General features: G+C 34.7%; 2 protein-coding genes across 4 annotated transcripts in view; both read right to left on the bottom strand.

Annotated features, from left to right (window-relative positions):
* The window catches only part of PCB (Pyruvate carboxylase), a 50,210-nt gene extending 36,076 nt beyond the window's left edge, over positions 1–14,134 (bottom strand). For both annotated transcript variants that reach the window (XM_074176186.1, XM_074176187.1), the window contains exon 1: positions 13,977–14,134. The gene's annotated coding sequence lies outside the window, so the exon portion shown is untranslated. The remainder of the gene's footprint in view (positions 1–13,976) is intronic.
* A 1,333-nt stretch (positions 14,135–15,467) lies between these two features.
* Positions 15,468–27,373, bottom strand: LOC111505320 (uncharacterized). Of its 2 annotated transcripts, XM_074176188.1 has the most exons (7): positions 23,448–27,373; positions 21,709–21,937; positions 20,774–20,987; positions 19,821–19,920; positions 19,622–19,726; positions 16,728–16,883; positions 15,470–15,788 (listed from the first exon to the last, which is right to left on the bottom strand). In XM_074176188.1, exons 1-7 carry the CDS (start codon positions 23,949–23,951, stop codon positions 15,738–15,740), a joined length of 1,359 nt encoding a protein of 452 aa, XP_074032289.1. In that variant the 5' UTR covers positions 23,952–27,373; the 3' UTR covers positions 15,470–15,737. The 2 variants fall into 2 exon arrangements, with proteins under 2 accessions (XP_074032290.1, XP_074032289.1); XM_074176189.1 differs by lacking the exon at positions 16,728–16,883 and having other exon boundaries at positions 15,468–15,788.
* Between the last annotated feature and the right edge of the window lie 69 nt (positions 27,374–27,442).

Genomic DNA, 27,442 nt, shown 5'->3' with positions numbered 1-27,442 from the left:
TCGATAGCAGACGGTGCTATCATCTTCATTGCTATACTCAAACTGAACGTTTTATCTTCTTGTTTGTTCTTTTATTCAGATCGCTCTAGTGAATTTGTTGATGCTTAATGAATTACGGTATTTGTCCTCCTCTTTCATCCGGATGTTTCATTTAATTTGCTTGTACTTGGGGTTGGTAATATTCTCTGTGTTGGTGTCTCTTCAGGTTCATTGCTTCTAGGAATATGTAGGTATTGTTTTGTGGAGTATATTGAATGTTATGTTTTGTTGTTTTGATTTGTGACAAGTGACTTATGATAAGTGACTTATGGCTTTTGAATTTATGGACGTTTAGGTTTTCCCAGATGTTCATACGGTTTCCTTTATTGACTTGTTTTCTGAGTTTGATGTTTTCTAGCGGGGGAAAGTTATGTTTGTTTTATATGGCGTGTTTAGCGAGGTTTGATTTATGTGTTAATGGGTTTATGTATGCTTTTTTGTCCTCATCGTATCTTTGGATCAGTTTTTTCTTGGTTTGGTCGCTATTGAATTTGTTGCAGTCCGAGCATTATATGCTGTACACTCCAGTTCAGGTTTTTGTTGTCTTCTTTTTCATAGCTGTTTATTTTTTGTTTATATACTATTGTGTTTATATACTATGTGTATTATACTATTTGTAGTACTTTTTTATGTGTATCAGAACAAATTAGAATTTGGCGTATCCCATCTATATAACATAGCACAAAGGATAAATAAATTCTGTCTATCTGTCTATCTTTGGCCAAAAACAACACCTTAATCATGCCTCAGCCACCGTATTCACCAGATTTGACCCCCAGCGACTTTTTACTGTTCCCAAGATTGAAGAGGTCCCTGAAAGGACGGCGTTTTTTGCAATGGCTGATACTGATAAAATGAAAAAACCTCACCTATTTTTTTAACAGGGTAGTACTTGTAATATGCTTTGATAGTTTGATCGGTTTGAAGTGCTTAGTTTTGAAAAAAATGGGATTGAAGTTGGATTTTTTTTCTAATTTTTTTAATAAATGATTTTTCCTCAAGATAACTCAAATATCTTTAATGATACGCATAAGCCGTCTGAAAACAACGATTTTTTGGCTGAAAATAAAAACTTTCACTCGCGAATAATCTGAAAAATAACCACTTTCAGAAAAAAAAACTTTATAGAACAAAAGCTGCCACTATACCCGGACTCATTTTTAACGAAACATTTTTTCATTCATTACAGGGTCAACTTTGAAGTAGAGAGTAACTTGATCCAAATTTAGGTGCTGTGCAAATCACCGTATTTTACCTTTAACGACTGGACTAAATGTTTTACTCTAAAAACGTACTCGAAGCGACAAAAAATACAGTTTTTAAAAATAGAACAATGGAAACGTGCGTTTTTAAAAACTACGGTAGCCGCAAGCTATTATTTTCCGCTCGACATGAAGTAGAAGAATTCCATGAACGTACAGGGTGGTCTTCGCTTTTTCATTTGTAAAAATGAACCCATACTTATATAAAACCAAACATGTACAGGACGTTTCTTGTATCATGTGGTAACATTGCTGCATTCTGAACCGTAACAGATATTAGGTGGGAAGTTCGTAGGCTAACTCATAGATGGCGCTACTAGTATTGAATCCATGTGACTTTTAGTCAAACCTAACCTTCAAAAGATACGTGTACAAATTTCACAGCCGTTGGACTATTGGTTGGTGGGATAGAACATTTTGAGCGAAGCAACTTTGTTAGTTTGGAGAAAATGAATAAAAAGGATAGTTGCGCTGTGATAAAGCACTGCTCTTAGGCGAAAAAAATACTGTTGAAGCCAAAGCTCGGATGCACGTGGTATAATATCCATCGACTATCTTGAAAGAAAGTATTGGAAGGAAAAGAAAGTGCTGCTTCATCAAGAGAATGCACCGTGTCACGAATCATTGAAAACGTTGGCAAACTTGCTGCGGCATCCACCATACTCTGCAGAACTGAACTACCACGACTTTTTCCTGTCCTCAAACCTCTAATGAATACTCACTGGAAATAAATGCAGCGCCAATGAAGCGGAAATCATCCAAACTGATGCCTATTTTGAGGCTAAATACAAACCGTTCTATAAAAATAGTATCGAAAAATTTTACGACCGCTATAATCGTTGTATCGCCCTCTAAGGCAACTATATTGAATAATAAAATAGCAATTTGAACGATGTAACAATAAATCTTCAACTAAACGTTTCGTGTCAACGCGACCACCATCATTTTTTTTTCAAATACAGACCTGTCTCTTTTATCACAATTATTGATAAAGCGAAAAATCGGAATTCAGTTGTATATCACACTTGATATTTTCATAGTGTTTCGGTTTAGATGACTAGCATCATCAGTGACAACAATCAAACAGAAAAACAATGTATTTCATTGTGAATTTTTGGGGGAAATACCTATAACGAACACGGATAATGACTTCTACAAGATATACTTCATTGAATACTCGAATTGATGACCACTTTATTAAATGCACATGACTCGAATGACAATACAATTCCTATGGCAATTTTCTAGCAAGATAGGTATCGAATGTATCTTCGTAAGGTTCTCAAATATCTCGGAGAACACTGACAACAAAGAGATTGGCCAGTAATTCCTATAGAAGGGTTTGATATCTCCTAATTTCAGACAGTTCGGAAATACACCTTGCTCTAAACCTGTCTTGAATACATATGTGGAAGAAGCGACGATGAAATTTTTCAACTCTTCAATCTTTTCTGATCTCCATTCTGAAACCACACAGAATAATCAGTTCACGTGCCAATCCATTATTCATGAGTTTCTCGAGAGCCTGCGGCGTTGACCTTCAGTTGCATACAAGCGTTTCCAACCATGACCTACAAAGTTAACTACGCTTTTTTTTAATTACTAATATTGAAACCGTTTCAAATATTATAAATTTATGCGCTTGGCCTGAACGAAAACATTACTCCACATACTCATTTGTTTCTTAACGTTCCGGTATTTCTCTCTTCCCTATGTTTCGGTCATGTCTAATCGCTTCTTCCAGAATTTTATCTTTCCAGTCTAGACGAGGCCAATTTTATTACTCACCGCCTGTCATTGAACCCGTCGTTAAATATATAGTAACGACAACTTTATCATAAATTGTAATTAATTTGAACCTTTCCAATTTCATATATATATAACGGTGCTATCATCTTCATTGCTATACTCAAACTGAACGTTTTATCTTCTTGTTTGTTCTTTTATACGGTTAAATCGCTCTAGTGAATTTGTTGATACATAAATATTTTTTGAATGATCACTTACGTTACATTGTATTTACGTTACGCTGTGGTCATGACACATTATGTTAAATATACAGTAACTACGACTTTATCATATATTGTAATTCATTTGAACTTTTTCAATTATATAAGTGCGAGAATATTGTGTAACTTCCATAAATATTTTTTGAATGATCACTAACGTTACGTTGTATTTACGTAACGCTGTATTTATGTTACATTATGTTAAATATACAGTAACTACGACTTTATCATAAATTGTATTTGATTTGAACCTTTCCAATTATATAAGTGCGAGAATATTATGTACTGTCCATAAATATTTTGAATAACGACTGTACTTCACATATATTGTCATAATTATGTTTCGTAGTATTCACGTTACGTTGTGTTTATGTTACGCTATGTTAAATATGTAGTAACTACGACTTTATCATAAATTGTAATTAATTTGAACCTTTCCAATTGTATAAATGCGAGAATATTGTGTAACTTCCATAAATATTTTTTGAACGTTAACTGACGTTACGTTGTATTTACGTTACGCTGTAATTACGTTACATTATGTTAAATATACAGTAACTAGGACTTCATCGTAAATTGTAATCAGTTTGAACCTTTCCAATTATATAAATACGAAAATATTGTGTGGTGTCAATAAATATTTTGAATGATGACTGTACTTCACACATATTGTCATAAATTGGTTACGTTGTGTTTACGTTACGTTATTTTGAATATACAGTAACTACGACTTCATCGTAAACATATCTAGTTTGAACATTTCCAATTATAGAAATGCGTGAATATTGTGTATTGTCCACATATATTTTGAATGACGGCTGTACTTCACAGAATTGTCAGAACTGTAAAAAATCTATTGATTGGGGCATTTTCTTATTTTTCCTTCGTTTCGCTTAATTTTTAAAAGTTCTCTGAGGATGCCAAGGACATCGCCTTCAGTAATTGGTAGAATTTTACCGATGTTATCAGTACTTCGCCATACAGGCACCTAACTTACACGTACGTTTGCTTTATGTTTTTTTTTTAATAAACACAATGAATAATTCATTTCCTACCAAGAATGATTTTGAATTGTTTCTTTACTTAACTAGAGATAATTGTTTTAGAGGAATTCAGGAATACAAAATAACAACAGTTCTGATAGCAGGGGAGCCCTCGATGCAAAATGGGGATTTACTCGAGCGTCATTGAGACATATTAGGTTGCAAAGCTTATATGATAAGAAGAAAAAAAAATATATAATATATTCCTTTTCATCGCGAGCGCGTTAGATATTGATAGCATCAATGTCCTACGTATTTTTAATAATGTTGGTATGTTAATCTGATCGTTTGCATAATGTGGGTGGTTGTACGTAAGTTAAAAGTGAAAAAAAAATTTAATCGAGCGCGTCAGATTTTCTAAGGGGTGTTAAGTGCAACAAATCGATCTGACGCAAACTCACGGCTATTATTATAATATGCAAAAAATTTTGCCATTTTGAAATGATCAAGCGCGCCAGATTAAGATATATATGGTTCATATTTATGTTTTAGACGTGCTGTCTCATAATCTGACGATTATCTAGAGGGATTCGCTTAATCTGACATAAACAATATATTTTTTTATTTTTTTTATTCATTGAACTTAATTGAAAAACTCAGGAAATAGCATGCAAATAAATAAGTGTATGTTTTTTAAGTAGAATACTTGTATTTATGAAAAAATAATATAAAAAAATACTCAAAACAATTAAATTTTTTATAATCAATTGATTTCCTACCACGTAGTAACGGCTACATCCATCAATTAATTGATTAATTAATCATCATCTTCATCTTCATCACGAACGAGTCTCTGTGATCAGCTGTGATGGCAACAGAGTTCAGAGTGGGGCGGAGTAAGAGAGTAATAGATAGAGAAAAAGTTAATAGAGAATAGAGGAATAGAAACTCGGAGAGGGAAATATAGGTATCACACAGCTGCACGCATTAAACTTTATCGACAAATTTTTGTCATTTCGGCTTGCAGAAATCGTCAGATTATATATTTTTCGTTATCCTTGAATCATTTCCTTCAAAATGAAAAAAATTTGCTACGGTCGAGGATGTCGAAATGACGTTATTTTTTTACAACTTTGCTGCCCTCCTCTTTCTTTACGTCACTCTCAAATTGTCAGATTACTGGAATATATACTTTTTAGCAGGTAATTAACTGACCCTACCTTAATCTGACGCGCTCGAGAATTTCTGATGATCATTTTTTTTTACTAATCTGATCCTTTATCTCTCACGGGCGGCCTTATATATGGGGCTCATATTTGGTGGATGTACTTAACCGGGTACAAGGTATCCCCCTGTATATTAATTTGCCGCGCTTTAGTGCCCCGCTTGGGCACTCCCATTATAAAAAAGGATCAGATATGATCGTCAGGTATTATTCACATTTAGAAATCATGCATTTCGATTCTTATGTTCGCATGATCAGATAAATTTGCTGTGTAGATTAACTTACAATCAAAAATAATAACCGGCCACTACATCAATAATTTCCCCGTTACGTAAAAATGTCTGTATTATCGCAATAGTCCAAAGTACGCGGACTGTCTCTTGTCTGAAAAAATTAGTTGTTATATTTAAACATACACTCAACGAGTTGAGAATAAATGTACAGGGTGCGTCAGAAATTTTGCAATTGTGAAGAAATTTTTCTTCGAATGTATTCAAAATAAGCAGTTTTCCCAAACACCAAACTGAAATACTCTTCTCGAAACGCGTTTCACCAACCAAGTTGGCATCTTTAGGAGATGGGTCGCATTCGCCCCTCGGGCCGTAACACTGCGGCCCGCGATCGCAAACCTCTAAGGAAGTTTTAAAATGCGCACACTACATTCATAAGTAATTTCAAGGGCATCGCGGACCTAGACAAGCGAGAGGTACCTATTTAGTTCTGTACACAAATGTATGTATGGGCTGGCATAGTAAGAAACGGGATCATTAGACCCTACTTTTAGACGGTACTTTAGACGGGCCAACATACCTTTAGTTTTTAAGGGGATATCTTGTACCCACTTTAGGTAGCTGTCAACTACTGCAAGGATTACATTTCGAATATATAAAATAAAGTCATGTATTTATTACTGCGGATTATTTTCCTATTGTGAAATTAATCATTAGAAAAAAATATAAAATAATTAAATTAATTTCTACTTTTATTAGATATCAATAAAATTTATTTTCTAAGCGCACATCTTTCGAATTCTGTCCGTTAGACCCCAAGTGTCATGTATTTTCGGAATCAGTTCGTTACGGATTGTCTAAAACTTACCGATGACGACATCACATCCTGTATAATGAAATTTTGTTGTATAATGTAGAATATTAAAATTAAAAATCGACGTGTTTCAGGTTTTTGTAAAACGACCTTTGGTTTTTGAAAATATCGAATTTATGCCATACTTTGCGGACACACTGTATGCTACCACGGACTTTTATTTAGAACTATTTAACAATCTAACGGTACATTATCTGCTTGTAACTCCATCGGTATAGACAGCGCACGTCAAGATAGCTCTCAGGCAGCAAGAATTCCGTTCATCCTCACAAAATTTCACATTTATAATATTAGTAGGTATAGATTTTCATTTTTATATCATCGTATATGGCCAGCTTTAGTGAAAAATGCTTTCTCACGATCCTAGAAATCAATATTTTCTTTCCGTATCACTGCCACCGAAACACCGTGTCGTTTCATGATCTTTGGAAATATATGATTGAATATTTCTTCAATTGAAGTAAAAATGACGTGATTCTTTAAACAAAACTGTTTTTCGTCATCCCTGGTACATGTTTCCAAGCGAATTGATTCTAACTGAAGCCCCTGCAGATGAACTTTGATAAGATTCATTCGACTTTGATATTGAAACATTTACTCGAATTGTAAGATCAATATGTTCTGACCTCTATTTGAAAAACTACGAACCAACTGATTATCTTTTATTGGCCGTCGATCTATCTTTATAAATAACTATGGTTTTACGAAAAATAAAGTTGGGGAAATCGATTTTAACAATCAACGACGAAAAATTTCTTCATCAGACCAACAATCAGGTTATTTCAAACAAAAATGTTTCAATTTTATTTATCGTCGAAAACATTTTTTTCTCGGCTGTTGTAAATAGATCAATCGTTCGACTGATTAATATTGAGACTCAAAAACCCCTCAGGATAACGTAGTCATACCAAATAATAAAAAAATCTAATCCAAATCTAATCTTATCTAAATAGAAATATAAATGGTCAAGATGGCTATACTAAAACCAATAATGATTGAGAGTAGAAGTAAGCCCAGTTGACAGCAAATCGGGGGCGTGCTTATTAATTTTTGAGAGGGTTAAGAATGAAAGAAAAATTCTTAGTACAATTAGTTAAAATATTCATACACATTTTTTATTTATTTCATTAAAACTTTGCAATATCGTAATATATATATATATATATATATATATATATATATATATATATATATATATATATATATATATAACTTTTTTTCACTATTGGGTTGCAGCAATTGATAAGTGAACTCTTTATAACTATTCTCAAGCTTTCGAGTAACTTAAACTCATCGTCAGGGGTACTAGAAAATACAAATTACAAATTTTTGATAATAGAATATAATATAAATGTAAATGTACAAATTTTCGTCTAATCTTCAACCTCAGATTCGTCACTGTTGCTACCGCTATCATCAAAGTGAATTATGATTGGTTCAATATTGTGTTCAATACGGTTGTCTACGTCCCACATTTTTTGCTCCTCTTTTAAAACATGCTGCATGCATTTCTTCCAGTCTTCTGCAGAAACAGTTCGAATAGCTTCTTGTAGGTGATGTTGCACGTCCACTAATTTAAATGTTCTGTTTTCTCGTGCCACATATCCTTTTACTTACGTGTGTAGTTTTGTTAGCTGAAGTAGTTCTGCCTTTAAACTATCTTTGTTATATTGGATGTTCTTATTAATTAACCATTCTTGAATTGCTGCTTTTTTCCATGATTGTTTCGGTAATGGTTCTAAATGTCGACTATGGTATGGGGCATTGTCCATGACGATGACAGACCCAGGTTCCACAAGTTGAATGATGCCTTCAAACCATTTTTCAAACACCTCCGCATTCATCTCTTCATGATAGTCGCCTGTTTTCTTAGATTTAAATATTAATTCACCATTTGGTAAAAATCCACTGTCGCTTCCTATATGCGTAACTATCAGACGACTACCTTTTCCAGATGGCTGTTTTAACCCAACTGACAAACCTTCAATAAAGGCTTGTCGTGCACTTGTTATATTACCATCCTGCCATACTTTTTTGACCGTATGTCCTTGGTTAACCCATGTCTCGTCCATGAATACAATTTTTTTTGAGCTTCCGAAATTCGTCAATTTTTCTTAGATAGTTTCTTCTCCATGCTATTATTTCTTTTCAATGGGAATGCTTCTCCTGTCAACTTTTCCGTACGTAAATTTCATTTCGTGTACAAGTTTCCTAAAAGTTTCTTTACCCATTTTTGGGACCAATTCATGATCGCTAAGTGCCTCCAGAACTGTTTGTAGTGTGGGCAGCTCATTTCTGAAAAAGAAACTGTGAATAGTTCTGCGTATACTGGTTTTGGCTTCTTCATCAACTGTGTTTTTTTTTCGTCCGCTACTAGTTTTTGGCGTTTGTACGTCCCCATGAATTTCTGCTTCTCTTAGTATTTTGTAAATCGATGATTTTGGTACACCGGTATAATCAGAGCACATATCATCAACTAACTAATTTATCTTTTGTAATTGTGGAACTTAATGATGTAGAAATGCCCGGTTGGTTATTCGGAGGTACACACGTAGAATTACAGCACATATGCACAAAGTCATCTTTTGGTGGCTGATGATCTCTTTCAAGACAGTGAAATACTCGCAGTACAATTTGTTTTTCTTTTACCGACCGAGACTCCGACCGTTTTACCTTTTTCGACGTGGAAGGCCCGACCATGTCTCCCATTTTTTGAGTAGTTTGAGAACGGTGTAGAAATATAATTATGTAACGCTTAAACACTTATTAGCACTATTATTTTCACCAATTGTTATCACAACACGTCGATTGCTGACTAACTTAACTGTAAAACGTACAATTCACGCTGTATAATTCACAAACCAATGATACGCTCATGGCTGCAAGTACATTAGTGAGGACTGCAACGATGAGATGGAAGTTACGGTAAAGTGACAAAGTCAGAAATATCGTTGCGTACAGCGTTGCCACTAGTTGTAATAAATATCTAACACTATACAGAAAATAATGAATTTTAACTGATCAGTAATCAGGAAATGTATAAGTATAACTCATTATAAGCTCATTGCTGATTTTTGTCATAAATAATACCTTTTAATCGTATTAGTATTGTATATTATCTATAATTTGCCACAACCTACAACTCTACTGCTTACTATATTTTGATTCTGCTATAAACTGGTAACGTAAAATTTAGATATGACAACGCGCTTTACTCTCAATCATTATTGGTTTTACTATAGTAACACTTACACTAGTAGGTAACACTGATATCAATCAGACGAACACAGCGTTTAAAAATAATAAAATTTATTAACAACACCAACAAATGAACAATTAGGATTAGTTCTCGGTCGGTTCTCAGAGCCGAATTAATGAATGCCTCGGCTAAAAATTGTATTCGAAGTAACTTTCTCGCTGACAATGGTCTAGAAAGGTCAACCACTTGGCCCCTTGTCTTAATCCATAAAAGTGTTAACAATGAGTACCTACTCGAAACATCCCAAATGGTTTCGTTCAAAATATTCATCTGTTTCTTCGACAATAAACTTTCTTTTCGAGAGACGACGGCATTTCAATGATATGCGAGAAAAAAATACAAAAATGCTGAGTAAAAATTAAAATAGAAGAATTAACTTAAGAAATTCAAGCAAATGGATTTTTGGACGACTGCTCCATAATAGAGTTATGAAAAGTTGATTTCCTAACAAGAGTTTATAACTCTACAACATCATCAGAAAATCTAAAACAAATCGATCTCCAATTAATATACGCTGTCAAAAATAATAATAATCGACTTTATTCAGTATTTAATATTACATAATAGGCGAAGTTTAGCTTTTAGCTACTCTTACCCTTAACTTAATATGCATTATAAGAAAAAAATTAAAAATAACTGAACCAAATAAAAATAGATTGTGTGATGAAACAAATTGTTAGGAGTATACAACAAGATAATAGTGTAATGTATACATTCAATTCTTCTGATCACATATTGAATTTTGCTTTTAGTTTCTTTTTGAATGTGGATTTCGAGAATGGAGAATATTCCTCAATTTGAGTTATTACAGCGAATGCAAGTCTGAACAAAATGAAGTTGAGTTTAATTCATGAGTTTTTCAAATTAACTTCGAAAAGTATTCTTTCTAATTCACATATTGGCAACAGCGCCTATATCAATTTGGAATAATTTATACGTACCTAGATATTCTGCTTTAAAAAAGGAAGATTATCTTTATAAATCAACAATTAAGGTAAAATATAAATTATAGTTCAATACTACCTCCACAAGCCACATCAACAACAGTTGTTTTGTTATGTATTTATATAGAGGAAAATAGGTTAGGTGCACAAAATGTCATATGTCACAGAATGTCTCTGAGATATGTCATGTTTGTTTGTCTCATACAGGTAATAAAGGACAATGAAATTGTCCTATAACCGGCTATAACCGATGTTGCCCAATGGTGAAATAGAAACGAATCCCTTCAAATGTTGAATGCATTATTTCATTCCTCTTTTTTAAGTATTTAAATAATTTTTTTAAGAAAAAGGTTAAAATGATAAGTTTAAAATGCGTTGTTTTAGAGCTCTTTTAAGCAAACTACTTGATTTTCGTCAGGAGGAACATTTCCCATTGCATGAGATCCTTAGTAATCGTATTATGAAAAAATACAGCAAGGAAGGAAAATGATTTTCAGAACATGGCTGACGAATGACGGGGGATGTGTAAGTTTTCGTTAGTTCGAAGGTTGAAAGTCAAAAAAATTTTATTCCAATTTTAACGTTAATTATAAATTTGTTAATTAATAACTTTTTCTGAATTGAAAGTTAATATAAAAATCCCTATAATTATTAAACTAAAACCCTGGCATTTTTTTCCTTTGGTGAAGTTATCCTTAATAGGCAAAAAAATAGATTACCGTTGCCAAAATAAAAAAATTGTTATTTTCGATTTTTTTATTAACAATTGATAATTATAATTTTATAAAAAATACATTACACATCTTTTTTTTAATTTTTTATTGTTTCAATGTCTCATGGCTAAAAACTAATTAATAATATTTTTTTAAATTTTTTACAGCTATTGTTAATAAATTTATTATAAACAAATACCATTCATTGATCTTTTCAAATCTTTTTTCAAATTTCCAAAATTTTGAAAATTTTCCGAGATATTTTTTTTCACTTTATTGTTTATAATTTTTGTAATTTTTATCGGCGCGTTTTCGTACCTTTCCTTAAACTTTCTAGGCAAAAATACGAATCGAATGACACCTTGGTCGTAATTTTTGGACAGGACTGAAAAATGTCAGCAAAAAGAGCTAAATCGAGTACATGTGAACCAGACTAGCATAACTTCAAGATATTACTCCTTATAGACCGTACGACCATGTGACAAGAACTCCTGATGCCCTACGCCACGGTAGTCAAAGAAAACGGTGCACAAAACCTTGACATTTTATCGAATTTGGCGTGCTTTTTTTGTTGTTGGCTCTCCTCCATATACCCATGATTCGTCACCAGTTATGACCGTTGTAAGCGTCTCTGGATTCCTGAGCGATGCTCAAGCGACGGGTTTTTTTGGTCAAAATTCAGCAATTTTGAAAAAGAACTTCGCTGCCACATGCTTTATGCCCAAATAAGTGATTCGACTATTCACCATAACTATTTTCTTCACTTTCTCAACATTTTCATCGGTAGCACCAACAAACTAAACATGCTTAAACAACTGAAACTGTGAACAAATGTTCGATACGAGTGTACCAACATAAAAAATTTAATTCACGTAGCTCGCGAAATTTGAACATTAATCTGATTTTTTGAACAGTCAACTACAGTCTGATTCTTGGAGAGATATAAAATATCTATAGGCATTTCCTTGATATTATTTGTTCATAAAAAGTCGCTGATTTATTGATAAAAATGTTTCGAAACATTCTTTCAAGAAAATGTAGGAATTGAAAACTTTCAAGACTTCATAAGTGTTGACGCATGATAAACTAGATTTGATGCAGTCTGTTATTTAAATTAAGGTTATTGAATTTAAAGTTACCCAATCACTCAATATAAATATTATAGAAAAAGTAGCAAAGCAATATATTCCAAATTTGATTCAGTATTTTAAGCGACCATCGGTATGGTCTCTGTTGGCAAAATGTCTAACTCTCTGAAGAGGTAGATCAGAAGGTCTGTTTTGTTCTTTGCCGCGCTTTCTTGCAAGGGACCTTTTGAGTAACGGGACTTTACATTAAGTTGTTTCAAAACTTTTGTTTGTTTTAATGTTATATGTTTTTGTAGCTCCATATTCTGATCGGAAGAGAATTTTGTACTCTATGGTCGTTCCCCCACATATTTAGACATTCATGTTTGCCTGATACCCTGTATATCGGTTAAATTTCTAGTCTATATTGACTCACTTTGGCTCACAACTTGTGAAAAGATTCACGAGGGTCTTCAAGGCAGTTGTTGATGTGCTTCTCATTAGCCGCGTTACTACCAAAGAAGAAAATCTTTGCCCCTACCAGTTTGGTCGTTTTGTCTTTGTGCAACAAACCGAAGACACACGTATTATCATAGGGTTAAGTATGTCTAGTTTCATCCCCCATGGAGAGCATCAGTGCTAAGTAAGTACCTTTGCCTTTATTTTCAACCTGCCAAATGAATATTGGTTCCAGTACAACCAACATTCAATATATAGTACCTATTTAACCTCCCTGAGGGTATATTCTATGGTATAATTTGCTCTCTGAATATGAGGACAAACTTTACAAAAACATTTGATTTTTTTTTCTCAATCAATAGCCACAACTCCGCCCCTGAATTTTTAAAAATATAGAAAAAACAAATTCATACAAGAAAAACTAAAATACCTGCATTGATTATCAGGAGTTTATGCATCTACAGATTAATCTATTTGACTTACTTTATTCCGAAATACTTATTGTTGTTACTGAATCATTGCGTGTTTTTTATGTAATTTCCATCCCGACCATAAACGTTTCTTGAAATAAGTTTCATTGGTAATAGATTAATAAATAATTTCTTCAAATAAACCTCTCGTTTGATGTCAGTACAATTTTTCTTGCAACACCGTGTTTGCAACACCGTCACCTTTTCCAGGTGAAGTAGGTCTTTTTTCTTCTAAAAATTACGTTGACATACACAGACCTTTCTGCGATTCTGTTATATAATTTATTTCGAAATGACAAAAATAAATCGTCAAGTAAAACTCACTCAATAATAAATATCTACCCATTTATCTTGATGTATTGACGAATATTATATGGAATCGTATATTTGAATAAGCAGGTCGAGGGCAAGCTGATACGTATTTGTTTTGAATTCTGTTTACCTTTAGAGCAATGAATCGAAGGTTACGAGATCAATAGTGAGACTCGAACGACTGCACAACAAACACTCACAAAACAATCCACCACACTGCAGCCGACCGGGTTATTTATTTTGAAATGAAACGCGTTTTTGTGCACACGATTTTCGATCTGACAGCACATGCGTCGATGTGTATAAACTGACAGCAACGTTGACGATGTTTCCACAAATTCTTTAGACACGGGAATTTAGAAGTATTGCGAGTTGACAGATTTTACGTTAGATGAAACCGCGGAGTAAAAGCATTCTTTGGGCGCTGTTTCTACTTGCCATTGGTGATGGTTTGAACTGAATTGAAACCGTTTATTGATCTCTCCTAAAAATATACCCCTTTCAAACAAAATTCCTATGGCTGGGAGCTGTTATTGAATCAAATAAGCGAACGAATGTCATTACGTACTGTCATCGATGACATGAGTAGATTGAACTCGTTTGTGCCATAAAGTTGTAATTTTATGAATGAGTTGAGTGGATCACTTTACAATATTATCCAGATTTGGTGCTGAAGAGACGATAAAACAAGTGTCTTACGACAAAACATCGGATGTCTAGCAGTGAGGATGACAGTGTTTCATGTAAGTGAAATATTATTTCTTTCATTAATTATATTGAGTAGGAATCCTGTGAACGATATCCGATTCACTTACATAAGGAATGTTTGGATTACAAACTGAATAAAGGGGAGTGTTTTTCGTTTTTTCCTGTAATTCAATGTATACCTATATGAAAAAAAAGCTGTTTTGAGGGGGCTTTTTCCTCCAGTTTGTGTCTGAAAGTTACTTCTTTGCATGATCTACACATCTTTCCATAGAGTTGATTCTTTAAATTGATTGCCTCCTTCCTTTCTTTGGAAGATTGCCAAATTTCATTGAAGGAAGAATGTGTTGATTGTTTTGTACATAATAAGAGCTTATATGCCTTTTCGGGGACGGATCCTAAAGTAGTTGTCAAGTGATGTTCGCGTCTACAGTCAGGCGGATGGCTCTTTTCTGAATGGAATCCAGCAGCTTCAGGGTATGTTCTCCATACATCAGAACAACAAAAAAAGGTCTGATCTGAGCTTTTATAAAGCATCAAAATTTGCTGAGGTGTGTACAGTTTTCAGATTCGGTACAGTGTTCCAAGCTTTAGAGAAGCAGCTATGTGACGATTTCCATGCTTGTAAAAAAGTCTCAGGAAAATAAAGTATTGATTGATTGATCTTTGATTTGCGTAGGCGTATTGCCTTTCAAAAACAAATATTCAATATTTTTTTTATAAAAACACCCACATCAACTCAATCAAACAACTGCGCGTCCAAAATGGCTGAAACTTTGGTAACTGTCAGATGGAGAACGAAATTCGCCAGCTTTTATTTATTGGTGCTGCCATCTTCATGTTGAAGTTGGAAACGTTCCAGACCGCCCTTGTACCTCTATCAATTCAATAAATTTTGTAATGTGGTAAATTTTTGAAAATCAAACAACTAGTTGTTTTGGATGAGGTTTATATTGTATTTTTTTACATTGCAATCTACGGTGATATTGTTCCATTTTCACTGATATGTGTATTTCTTGGTTGCATTAAGAAACACAAATTATGTTTAATGTTCCTGATTCAATCAGATAAACACCTGTCTATCTGTGATTGAATGTCATTTATAAATAATGAATGAGTGACTTCCGTTGATTCATAGCTAGGTGCAAAATGCTGTGCTAGTTATATTTCCAGGACACCTGGTTCATTACTGGACACTCTTGAATAACATGTAATAGGAGAATGACCCACGACAGACCTGAAAATTATATTACACGATGATACAGAATAAATGAAAAAACAACTAATAGAATAAAACGACTAACAGATTGAGATTTCGTCCGTTCGATACGAGCGTGCTATCCAAAAAAGAGAAAACGGTACTAACAGGATTTAACCTGGTGGGGTTTAGTAGATACAATCATGGAAAATGAAGTGATGAAATAGTTTCCATTTTGAACAGTGGAAAACATAAATAAAGAAGGGCAATGACATCTCCTCTTACTGAGACGCCATCTATGGGATCGACAGAGAACTATGTCCTCTTACAGAGACGCCATCTATGGGATCGTCAGAGAACTATATCCTCTTACAGAGACGCAATCTATGAGAACTATATTCTCGAACATCTATACTAATATTATAATTGTGAAAATTTGTGAGGATGGATAAATGTATCTTTGTGGCTCTTTCACGCCTAAACGACTGAACGGATTTAGATGAAACTTTACATGAAGACAGCTTATACATCAGAATAACATATACGCTACAATTCGCAAAGTTTTGTGTAATTTTGGTCGTAATATAACGATAAGTGTTAATGTTTCGATTGGCTTCCTGATTTTGCCGTGATCTCCTTTGGTTATAATCTCCAAACGTTTCAACTGCAATTGCAGCGGTCGTCTTCAGTGGCGTGGTCGAACTACTCTTCTTGACGTGTCAATTGAAACATTTCTACATAAGTATTAGATTCTTGCTCCCTGAGAGCTATCTTGGCGGGCGCTATCTTGCCCACATATTCATGCCAAATTTGAGCCATACAGATGTAAATTTGGCGAAATGAAAACCTTCCAATTGCTCGTACCTTGTCGAGTTTTGATCGGATTTAGATTAAAACCCCCTCAAAATGACCGTCTTAGAACCCAATACAGAAATTTTAGATTGTTTTTTTTTGTGTTCAAAGTTTGTAAAAACTCACCATAACCAACGTAGTCAAGTCGAGCGGACTAAACTTTCCAATGGAAAAATACAGGGATCGTTGCATTCGAATCATGGTGAAAATCATGGACTTCCTGAATCTAGGACTGCAACTGAGCCAGTCACTTTCGTACAGCGACAAATTAATCTTTTCACTCTAAAAAATATTGAAATAATAAAGTTCCAGTTCAGTTCCCAATTTTCTAAAACATGCACTTCTCCCAAACACCATAACTGCAACGGTTTTTCTCCACGCAACTTGCACCAACCAAGTTGGTGCTTTCAGGAGATGAGCCATACTACTAGATGAAAAGTTCATAGGCTAACACACAGATGGCGATACTAGTATTGAATGCATATGATTTTTAGCTGAATCTAACCTTTAAAAGATATGTGTATAAACTTCACAGCTGTCGGACTATTAGTTTTTAGTTTAGAACATGTTAGATTGAAGAAAATGGATAAAAATGAAGTTCGTGTGTTAATAAAGCATTGCTTTTTGGCAAAAAATACTGTTGAAGCCAAGGCTTGGCTTGATAAACATTTTTCGGACTTTGCACCAGGAAAATCAACCGTTGAGAAGTGGTTTGCTAAGTTTGATTGAGATAAAATGAGCACCGAGGACGATGCATGCAGTGGACGCTCCAAAAGAGGACGAAAATGATTTTGGATGACCGCAAAGTGAAGTTGACCGAGATAGCTGAGGCTCTAAAGACATATTATATATGAATATTTGGGTATGAGGAAGCTCTTTTCGAAGTGAGTGCCGCGCGAGCTCACAATCCACCAAAAACAACAACGAATTGATGTTTCTGAGCGATATTTGAAGCTGCTCCGCCATGAAAAACCCGAATTCATGCGTCGATACGTGACAATGAACGCAAAGACGCCACAGTCGGCTCGCAAGGTTATTTTATCAGTATTTTGGGATGCGCATAGTATAATATTCATCGACTATCCCGAAAAGGAAAAAACTCTCAACAGCGACTATTACATAGTGGTGCTGGAGCGTTTTAACAACGAAATCACGAAAAAACGGCCTCATTTGAAGAAATAGAAAGGCTGTTTCATCAAAAGAATGCACCGTGTCACGAATCAATGAAAACGATGCGAAAACTGAATGAATTGGGCTTTAAATTACTTCCGCATCCATCATTTTCTTCAGATCTAGCCCTCGACGACTTTTTCCTGTTCTCAGACCTCAAATGAATGCTCGCAGGTAAGAAATTCAGCGCCGATGAAAAGGTATTCGTTGAAACAGGCATAATTTGAGGCTAAAGACAAATAGTACTTTGAAAATGGTATCGAAAAATTTTATAACCGCTATAATCGTTGTATCGCCCTCGAAAGCAACTATATTGGATAATATAATAAGCCTATGAACTTTTCAGCGAAACTGTTATTACCCAACACTGAACCACAGTAAAAATAATCAACCAGTAAGTCAACTCCCACTACTTGCATTAATAAATTCACAAAGTTCTTGGTGACCTCGAAATGAAGTGCGGAGCCGATATCGTTCTTTTACCATAAGCGTGCGCGCATATAAATACGAAATTTTAAGATATTATAAAAGATTTTGTGGTAAGTTACTTATTCCGTACGGCGATTTCACCGGTTCTTCAAGAGCCCAACCCTTGAAACATGCGGTCCACAAATGTATTGACATCGCCTTCCGGCCAGCCCGAGCAAAAAATCCGGCCGTTGGCCGTTTACGAAAATGTTCATCGCAGTTTTAAATGTGTATTTTCTTTTTGTTTCATTTTCTTCGCTCTTGTCTTGAATAATGTAGATACATATAATATAATGTGTTGCAAATAAGTACTCATGTGAAATAACAAAAAATAAGAATTTGGGAATGACTTTGAAGTAGAAGGGACGGCCAAATCTAATGATAATGTGTCGTCTGTCTCAGAGGTTCCTAAAATTGAAAATGGCAAAACAGTAAAAGGTATTGTTTAATAACATAATCATTATAAACGATATTATCATAACTATATCAGTAAATTTCGTTGGTACAGCATTCTGTCGTAGTTTTTTCTTATGGCTGCTTATTATCACATCATTTTCAAAATGAATGCCACATAAACGATAATTGCTTTTGTACAGTGTTACTAATTTGTTACGCAAATCAGGTCTGCAACATGCTTCCAATCATATTTTTGCCCTAGAATCATACAGATTGAACAACTCATTAGGTAGGTACTTACTGACCTTTTGGGATCTATCGGGAATCTATAAAATTTTTCACTACAATTGTAGGCCTTGTTTTTGCAATCATTGAAACAGTAAACATTTTCTGACTCCTTTATAAATGTCTTTTTCACATCTCCCATTTTCTAATCATTTAATAATAAAACAAACAACAATAACCAACTACAAAAACTAAAAACAATAAAAACTACAGCGAATAAACTAAACACAATATCAATTTCGTTTATTATAACTAATCCGATGGCCGTGGGACCGTCGAATCCTTCGATACTACAGCACTAAACGCGTAGGATGAGAATGTCATCCTAAGAGCGGTTGAAGGTCCTCGACAACTCAGGCGGGTCACGTGGTAAGAGAGCCTACTGGTTGTATTATTCTACTGTGACAGAACGTCATGTATTTATATCCAACGGGCTAAATACACATTCACTTTTAATCCCACATCTTCTTGGATTCAAATCGACCTGAAATTTTCTCGTGAAAGTTCTTGATAATTTCCAAAAGAATGTTGTTTCATATAACAATGGACTGTTTGGTATAGGACCTTTGTCAGTGTGTAATTGTGAATTATTAATAAAAGAACAATATTTTTAGTGAAACTCTGAAACCCCGTTAATAGGAAACGAAGCAAGTTAGGTCAGACGTTCATATGAACTTTTTTTCATAAAATATTTTACTTACGGCATCGCTTATTTCACTTCCAAACCAACACATGAAAGAAAATTGTACGAATACACCAAAGAAGAAATCTATTTGAGCATAGAAGTCAGCAGAGGTCATAGAAATCTAAAAAAAAATAAAATGTATGATATAACCTTATTGAACATTTCTTTTGTATAGTTTCTTGAATCGATTTAGGTATAATCTCTTTTATACTCACTGCAGAGGCAACATACAAGCAGGATGCGAAGATTAATAGCGAAGCTAAGGTTTGTATCAGAAGTACGAATGTGAAAATATTCTCTATGTCATCTCGAACACTGTAACAAAATTAGGAATTGGAGTTTTAGTGTCAGATTTCAGTTCTCGAAACATTTTTACGTGAATTATAGGAGCTAACAAAAGAATATGGGGCTTCTACAACGAATATAATAGGGGAACTTGTTTTTATATGGGGAAAAGTACTTTGGTAATAGAAATGAACCATTTATTAATGATTATACCACGCTAAGAATCAGAATTTGGTGTTATTTTGCAGGAATATAACATCGGAACATCGCACACAAACTTATTGTAACTACCGTCAAACGGGGTGAAACCATAGGCGTTTTCTTGCGTTCATGTATTCAAAACGTGTTCGTCTGTCATTCAAATATAATCATTCTGGCGTTGAAACGATGACGTCACATCAACTATGATTTGAAACATATTCCTGATGATTGAAAATTCGCGTGAGGTTGGTTTTGAAGCGGAATCTGACGTTATGTTACGTCAGTTATTAAAAAGTAATTTATTTCTCAAAATAACTCATGTCAGGATAATGTTAAGTATTGTATTCTTGATCATCTACATCGGTAGGTCGTAATGGGCCCAAACTTGGTTCGTATCTCAGCTACTATTGAAACAGAGCTCAAAAAAGCCTTCAAGCCCACGTCTAATCGGTATTATAAAGGCTTTTCGAATCCAAAATGAAGAAAAAAGTTACACCACCTGTTGCATATGTTAGAAACTGCAAAAACTGTCAATATTAACTTTGATTTATGTTTGAACAATAATTAGTTCATGGAATTTCAGGGAAAGCTCTATTTTGGCCCGTATAGAAATGTTATTTGATGAAAAATAGAATATTAAAAAATATTTTTTGACAACCATCCGGAAAGTACCCATACTCACCTCAATAGTATTTTCAAATGTTCAGTACAATGAGATAGTTGTCCGTACAATTCCTCTTCCAGAACGGGATTGCTTTCATCGTGCAGAATAGAGTAATCCCTTGGAAGGCCGATGCTTTCCAAACTTCTTTCCCGGATTGCCTTCAATACATCTCCGATGATCCGAAATTGGGTTTTCAGACAAATCACCAGTCCGATGAAGAAGCCGTCATGAGCTGAACATTACATAATTGAAATATTAGATTGTTTCAAAAGTTTTACCCGTTTTTATGAGTCTAATTCAAACTATAATAATATATGAGCGAACAATTATTCAATTTAATCGGAATAAGGGTCTTTTGAATCAGTGCACTTCTGCTAACGTAACACAAATAGTCGATTGATTCCTTCAGCATAAAACTTGTGTGCTCGGAATTTGATGAAGCCAACGAAGGCAGTTTTTGCCTGGACCTGGTTAGCGGAGGTATACCGGTGAAAAAGTTATATTTCTCACTCCAATTCGGCGGTCGTCTAGCACCATTTGATGAACATTCGCGATGTCACATCGACTCACTTAAACGACTGTTACATAACAACTGCGCGTCCCAAATGGCTGAAACTTTGGTGGGTAACTGTCAACAGACTCACAGATGTTTCTGGCTCTTGGTCTCATCTCTCATCAATAATTTGAAACATTTGTACGCGGTTTGCCTTCGTTGAAAGAAAAACCTTCACCTCACCGTCGAACTAAGTATAATGAAAATCTCGTATAATAATGTGGATTCATATTCGAGATATCATCAACGAACAGAAGGAAAAGAGTAGGGCCCAGAACACTACCCTGAGGAACAGCTGCCGTAATTTCACTAATTCAGACCGGAACTTTAACTGTTTGCGTACGGTAAGACGAATTTGATTCCACTCAAAGCGAGAGAATATACATTTAATGTTTCTTACTTGCATGAATGACTGATTGAGCTAGCATTCCAAAATTCACGATAATAGATGCTATAATGCAGTGGGATTTTGTATCGGTATCAAATGGAGCTTTGTACATAAAGGACAAAAAATCATCGCAAGTCTTATTGGTAGTTTCGAATGTATCGTCTCCTCTTATTTCTGTAGTCAATTTGATTAAAGTTGCTAGGTTTCCAGAGATACCGGTGAATCCATACATTACGAGAAGCTGCAAAATTACATATGTACAATACATTTTTGACTGAAAACATTCACCAAGTTTGTGTGCGCATGTGTAGGTATGATTGATGTGTATATTTGTATGTACATAAAATTATTGAAGTATACTAGACGAAATATACAGATGAATCTTTTTTTTTGCCCTTCGAACGCATAGTCTATGATAGCCAGAAACTAAATGTTATTCTTGTTTCCTAAACAAGGTATGGGGTTTCTAGGTATTACGTTTCACACCCACAGGAATCGTTCAGGGTGACTTATTTGCACAGAAAAGGTAGTCCGCAGAAAATTGTGTTTGAACCTTAAAGCCAAGTAGAAAGAGCAGATATCATATCAAAGAGAAATTGAAAATATAGTAATTATTTTTCGTTTAGTATCGAGAGTAAAAATAAGATTGCTTTTTGCGTGCTGTGCATGTCTTTTCTCGAGAGACGATTTTGCAAGAGAAAAATCTTCTTTTGTCTCGTTCGAGACAAGAAGACAAGGGACAAGAAACAAAAATCTCTTATGTTGGCAGCAGCACTACTCAGGTTTGGAATATTTTCATTTCTACAAGTACATTACCCCCAATAAAGCTATGAAAACTCTTTGGAGTTACAAATATAATTTTTGAACATGCCAAAAAACATACCTCTGGCGGTACCTGGTGGCCAAGTGGATCGTTACTTTCCTCAGTTCTAATTTTCCACAGAGTGGGCCATTCAGTTGTCAAAATTTAAATATCGGATGTTTTCGAGGAATTGTTTTTGTTATTGTTGATCAGAGGGTAGGAATTCCAATTAATTTTTCATTGTTACTGATTATTAATTATTACTGAAGTTTATTGTATTATTATGGTCAAAGTCAGGTTTTCCTGAATGTCCATAAGACAACTATGAGTGGCGCTAGTGTTCAAGGTCAAATCGACTTCAAATTAGGGCCTTTCAGTTGTCAAAATTCAAGTATCCAAGGCTTTTGAGGAATTGTTTTTGCTATTGTTTATCAGTAGGTAGAAAGTTTAAGTAATGATGTAGTTGTAGTCAGGTTTTTTGAATGTTCATGAGACAATCATGAGTGGCGCTAGCCTTCAAGGTCAAATCAAGTTCAAAATATAGCTATTTAAAAATTTAAATACAGAAAAAAAACTTGAGAAATTTAACTGATTAGGATTTCTGAGGATCAAATCATTTATTTGAAAGAATAAAAAACCATGCGTGTTCCCCGTGCTGATGAGCTAATATTATATGACGGACTTATAGATATAACATTATTACTTGAACAGAACAGAACAAGTATATATAGTTTATTGATTTGATAATGTATTTTATTCTGCTAGCACCGTCTTGTAATGGCCACCCTGTGTACTGTTATGTAAGCTAAGTGATGGGTTCCTTGGGAGTTTGGAGTTACAAAACATTTGTTGAAAAATGTGTTACAATGATGTGAAAGTAAAATAAATAGCGGTGTGATTCCCGAATGTCGCAAATTTCAATTTCGATGTTACAGAGACAGCTACTCACCAAGTATGAACTCACCGAGTTGACTTTCATTTCTTTTGTCAACAAAAAGCCTGGATCGCTCTCACCCAACGAGACATACCGATAACTCTCATTCTGCAATGCACCCATTACTTTCCTAATTTTCTTCCATCGTACAGCCAGGATAAAGACCTTGATTAGCCCGTTTATATTAGTCAGCAAGATTCCCAGGTGGGTAGCAAAAGTGCCTAGATTCTTCATACTTTCGCTCAGCATAATCGACGTGCCATAAAAAAATGTTAAACATATACCGTAAAAAAACAAAACGTACAGTAGATACATTATTCTGAAGACTGAATTGTAGTCACTTTCTGGAAACCATATTCCGGCAACTTTTTGAAGAAATTGGTTAGCTTGAAAGAAATTTTTCGGGTAACCAAAAGCCATTTTTTGTCCGAACTTCTCAGTGAATGATAATGAAGTAGAATTTGAAACGTTTTTCAAGGTTTCTTTTCCTATTTGTATGTTCGATAATTGTATGTCCATCAAATTGATTTCTTGTCATTCTGAACGAATTACATAAAAGTTTATATCCACGTCCACGTAATTTAAAGTCACTTTGGAAGTAATACTGTCTAGGTACCACTTAAAGCTACTCACAGAAAAATACTTTAGACATCAATTATCGATAATTGAACAATATAGCAGGCTCATCATATCAAAACAGGCAACAAATTAACCGTATGTCTAAATTTAATTGTTATAAATAGGTAGATTGCTCTGCTTTGGATAAGTTTAGATAAAAATTTATTTTTTCAGTAATTTTCCAACCAAAAGCCTACAGGAAGTACGTAGGCAATTTGGACAATTTGGAATAAAAATTAAAGTAGATAGATATATGTTTAAATAATAAAATGGTACAGAAATGTTACTTAAATGAATTAATGAATAGTCCAATTATTCATAATGTCGATTCCTCTTAATGAATGACTGTTGTAATCACATGGTAATTGTTTCTGGTATGCGTCGCGCTGTTTTAAAAAATAAGTTTTATATGAACAGCGTACTTTTGTCCGCTGATCACGTATCTAAAGTTAAAACGTGTTGCACCAGTATATTGCACAGAAGGTGGATTTCCCATATTCTTAATATATGTATAAATTCGACAACAGCTCTTTCATTTTCTTGAATAACTCCGTAATAGTGATAGACATAATCGAATTATTAGTAATCGAACTGTTTGAATAATCGAATTATCATACGAATTATAAATCACTCGCAATGCGCAGTAAAATCACTCGATAATACAGTACTTGTTCAATATGTGCATTCACCTTATTAGATTGAACTATGGTGTTTATTGTGAATTACAATGTTTCATTTCAAAAACACCTTCTAGCAGCGGTTGACTTGAGAATGACAATATGTGAAACAATTGTGGTTCTGGTACAAGCAATCGAGAACAGCTCTATGTTTATGTTTAATTTCTGCGATGTCAAATTGATTCATAATATGGTCAAACGCGCCCTAATAATGAAGTAACGACCATATGATTAGAAAAAGAAGAATAAGAATTTCTTGTTACTCAAGACTCGATTCGATATCTTTAGTTATTATGATATTCGAATTATCGATTATTTTTAATGCGTAAATCGTAACACCGCCAATATAACTAATGAGAGAGTATCTTGTGAGACTGTATTTATTTTCGTACACAATTATGATATAAGGCATGTTTTGGTTGTCTGTCGGAACTGTTTCTAACAATCATAAACCAGTCACCCAACTGAATACTGAACGTGTTGCCGCATAAATATTTTCAGACCACAACTGACTTACTGATTTAGGACGATTCGAAACAGTACGAACTGAGAACTAGAACAAACATCTAGTGTGTGAAAGCTGTTTTCCAATGTTTTTGGCCGTAGTCTATAGATTTTTATGCCTGACGTTTCGTCTACTACTGCAGTAGACACAAAAAGGCAATGTGGTAACGATTGCAGTGCCCGAGTTGGTGCTCCCGTTGTCCCAAACGCATCAACTACATTGCTTGTTTGACCCTGGTTTAAAATGAGTGATTTTTTTGCTGGTTTTTTTGCCAACACTGTTTTTGACAGATCACGCGTGAATCATGCCATTGTCATGTCAAACTTGTTCAGTTTGGTCTATAAATTAACCATGAATCGACTTACGAATGAACAACGCTTGCAAATTATTGAATTTTATTATCAAAATGCATGCTCGGTGAAGAAAGTGCATCGTGCACTTCTTCTAATTCATAGGCAGTTTCGCCGATCTACTGAGGGAGCTATTCGGAAGCTTGTGACTAAATTTCGAACCCAGTTTACATTATTGAACATTAAACCACCATCACGCATACGTAGAGTGAGGACTGATGAAAATATTGCGGCTGTATCCGCCAGTGTTCGTGATGACCGTGAAATGTCGATTTGCCGCCATTCGCAACAATTGGGTCTCTGTTACTCCACTACGTGGAAAATTCTGCAAAAAGATTTGGGTGTAAAACCTTATAAGATACAGCTGGTGCAAGAATTGAAGCCACACGACCTCCCACAACGTCTAACATTTGGTGAATGAGCGCTGGCAGAGTTGGAGAAAGATCCACATTTTTATCGAAAAATTGTGTTCAGCGACGAGGCTCATTTCTGTTTAAATGGATACGTTAACAAGCAAAATTGCCGCATCTACAGCCACAAGCATTGCAAGAGCTACCGATGCATCCCAAAAAAGTCACTATTTGGTGTAGATTATGGGTCGGTGGCATCATCGAGCCGTACTTCTTCAAAGACGACAATGACCGGAACGTTACTGTGAATGGTGAGCGCTACCGTGTGATGATTGACGACTTTTTGTTGACCAAAATGGACATGCCTGACATGTGGTTTCAACAAGACGGTGCCATATGCCACACGGCACGCAAAACAATGGCCCAATTAAGAGCCGCCTTCGGTGAACAGTTTATCTCACATCTCGCCTATGGATTATTTCTTGTGGGTTCATGTTAAGACTCATGACTACAGAGATAAACCAGCAACAACTGACGCTCTGGAAGCCAATATTGAAGCATTTATACGTGAAATACTGGTTGATATGTTAGAGAGCGGAGCCGCGGACAATATTTACATGAAATCATCTTCAAACATTAAATTATATTGATAATTTCATCGATTCCAATAAAGATTTCATCAATTTTTTCGTGTTGTTTTGAAAATCAAATCATATACCTCTTAAAAAATCACCCGTTATTATTCCTACTGGTCGAGGCTCAGATCTTAATTGGATTACCTGACTTTCTTTGTGTACCTCTAAGGACAGGTAGCGAGATTTCATTGATGTTCATTACCTCTTCTTTTCTATATATTGTCTCAATTTTGAGTGAAGATAGCCGTCTCTCTGAACACAAGAGAAATTGTCGACTGGGACAAACCGACAAATCAGCTGTAGCCAAACATGCTCTCAACAAAGAAGACACCCCACATTATCTCATTCAAAGATACAGTAATACTCGATAGAATTCAAAATTACTTTCCAAGAGTACTTATATAAAGAGGCAATAGAGGTTCAAAAACAGGGATAATTTCAATAAAGACAATGAACATTAACAAAATCTGGCTACCTGTCCTCAATTGATAGAAACCAAGCCACGCCCACTAATAATATAAAACCAGAGCCAAATACAAGCATCTTAGTTAATGCGTTACTACATCGCCTTCGATGTCTGCCGCAGTAGTAGACAAAACGTCAGGCTCAAACACCTGCAATTCATGGCCAGAAAACCGAGAAAATTGCTTTCACACAGCTATCGCCGGCCGTGAACGTTTACATTCTTTGATCCATAATGATATAGTTTGTAAAAATGGAAGTGAATGAAGGTACTAAGTATGCAATAGTGAAAGAAGGTGTCATTTTACAAGTTTTTATTACACCAGAAGTGAGGTCCTGAAATAGTCAATTTTTCGACTTTTGGTTGGCAGAATCTCCGAAAGTAGACCAGAGTGCCACATTTTGACTTCAGA

The sequence above is a fragment of the Leptinotarsa decemlineata genome, unplaced genomic scaffold (genome assembly GCF_025532065.1).
Source record: "Leptinotarsa decemlineata unplaced genomic scaffold, Ldec_3_MD MMD2_tig00001621_RagTag_RagTag, whole genome shotgun sequence".
NCBI lineage: Eukaryota > Metazoa > Arthropoda > Insecta > Coleoptera > Chrysomelidae > Leptinotarsa > Leptinotarsa decemlineata.
Note: the sequence above shows the minus strand (reverse complement) of the source record. Positions and strands in the feature narration are given on the sequence as shown.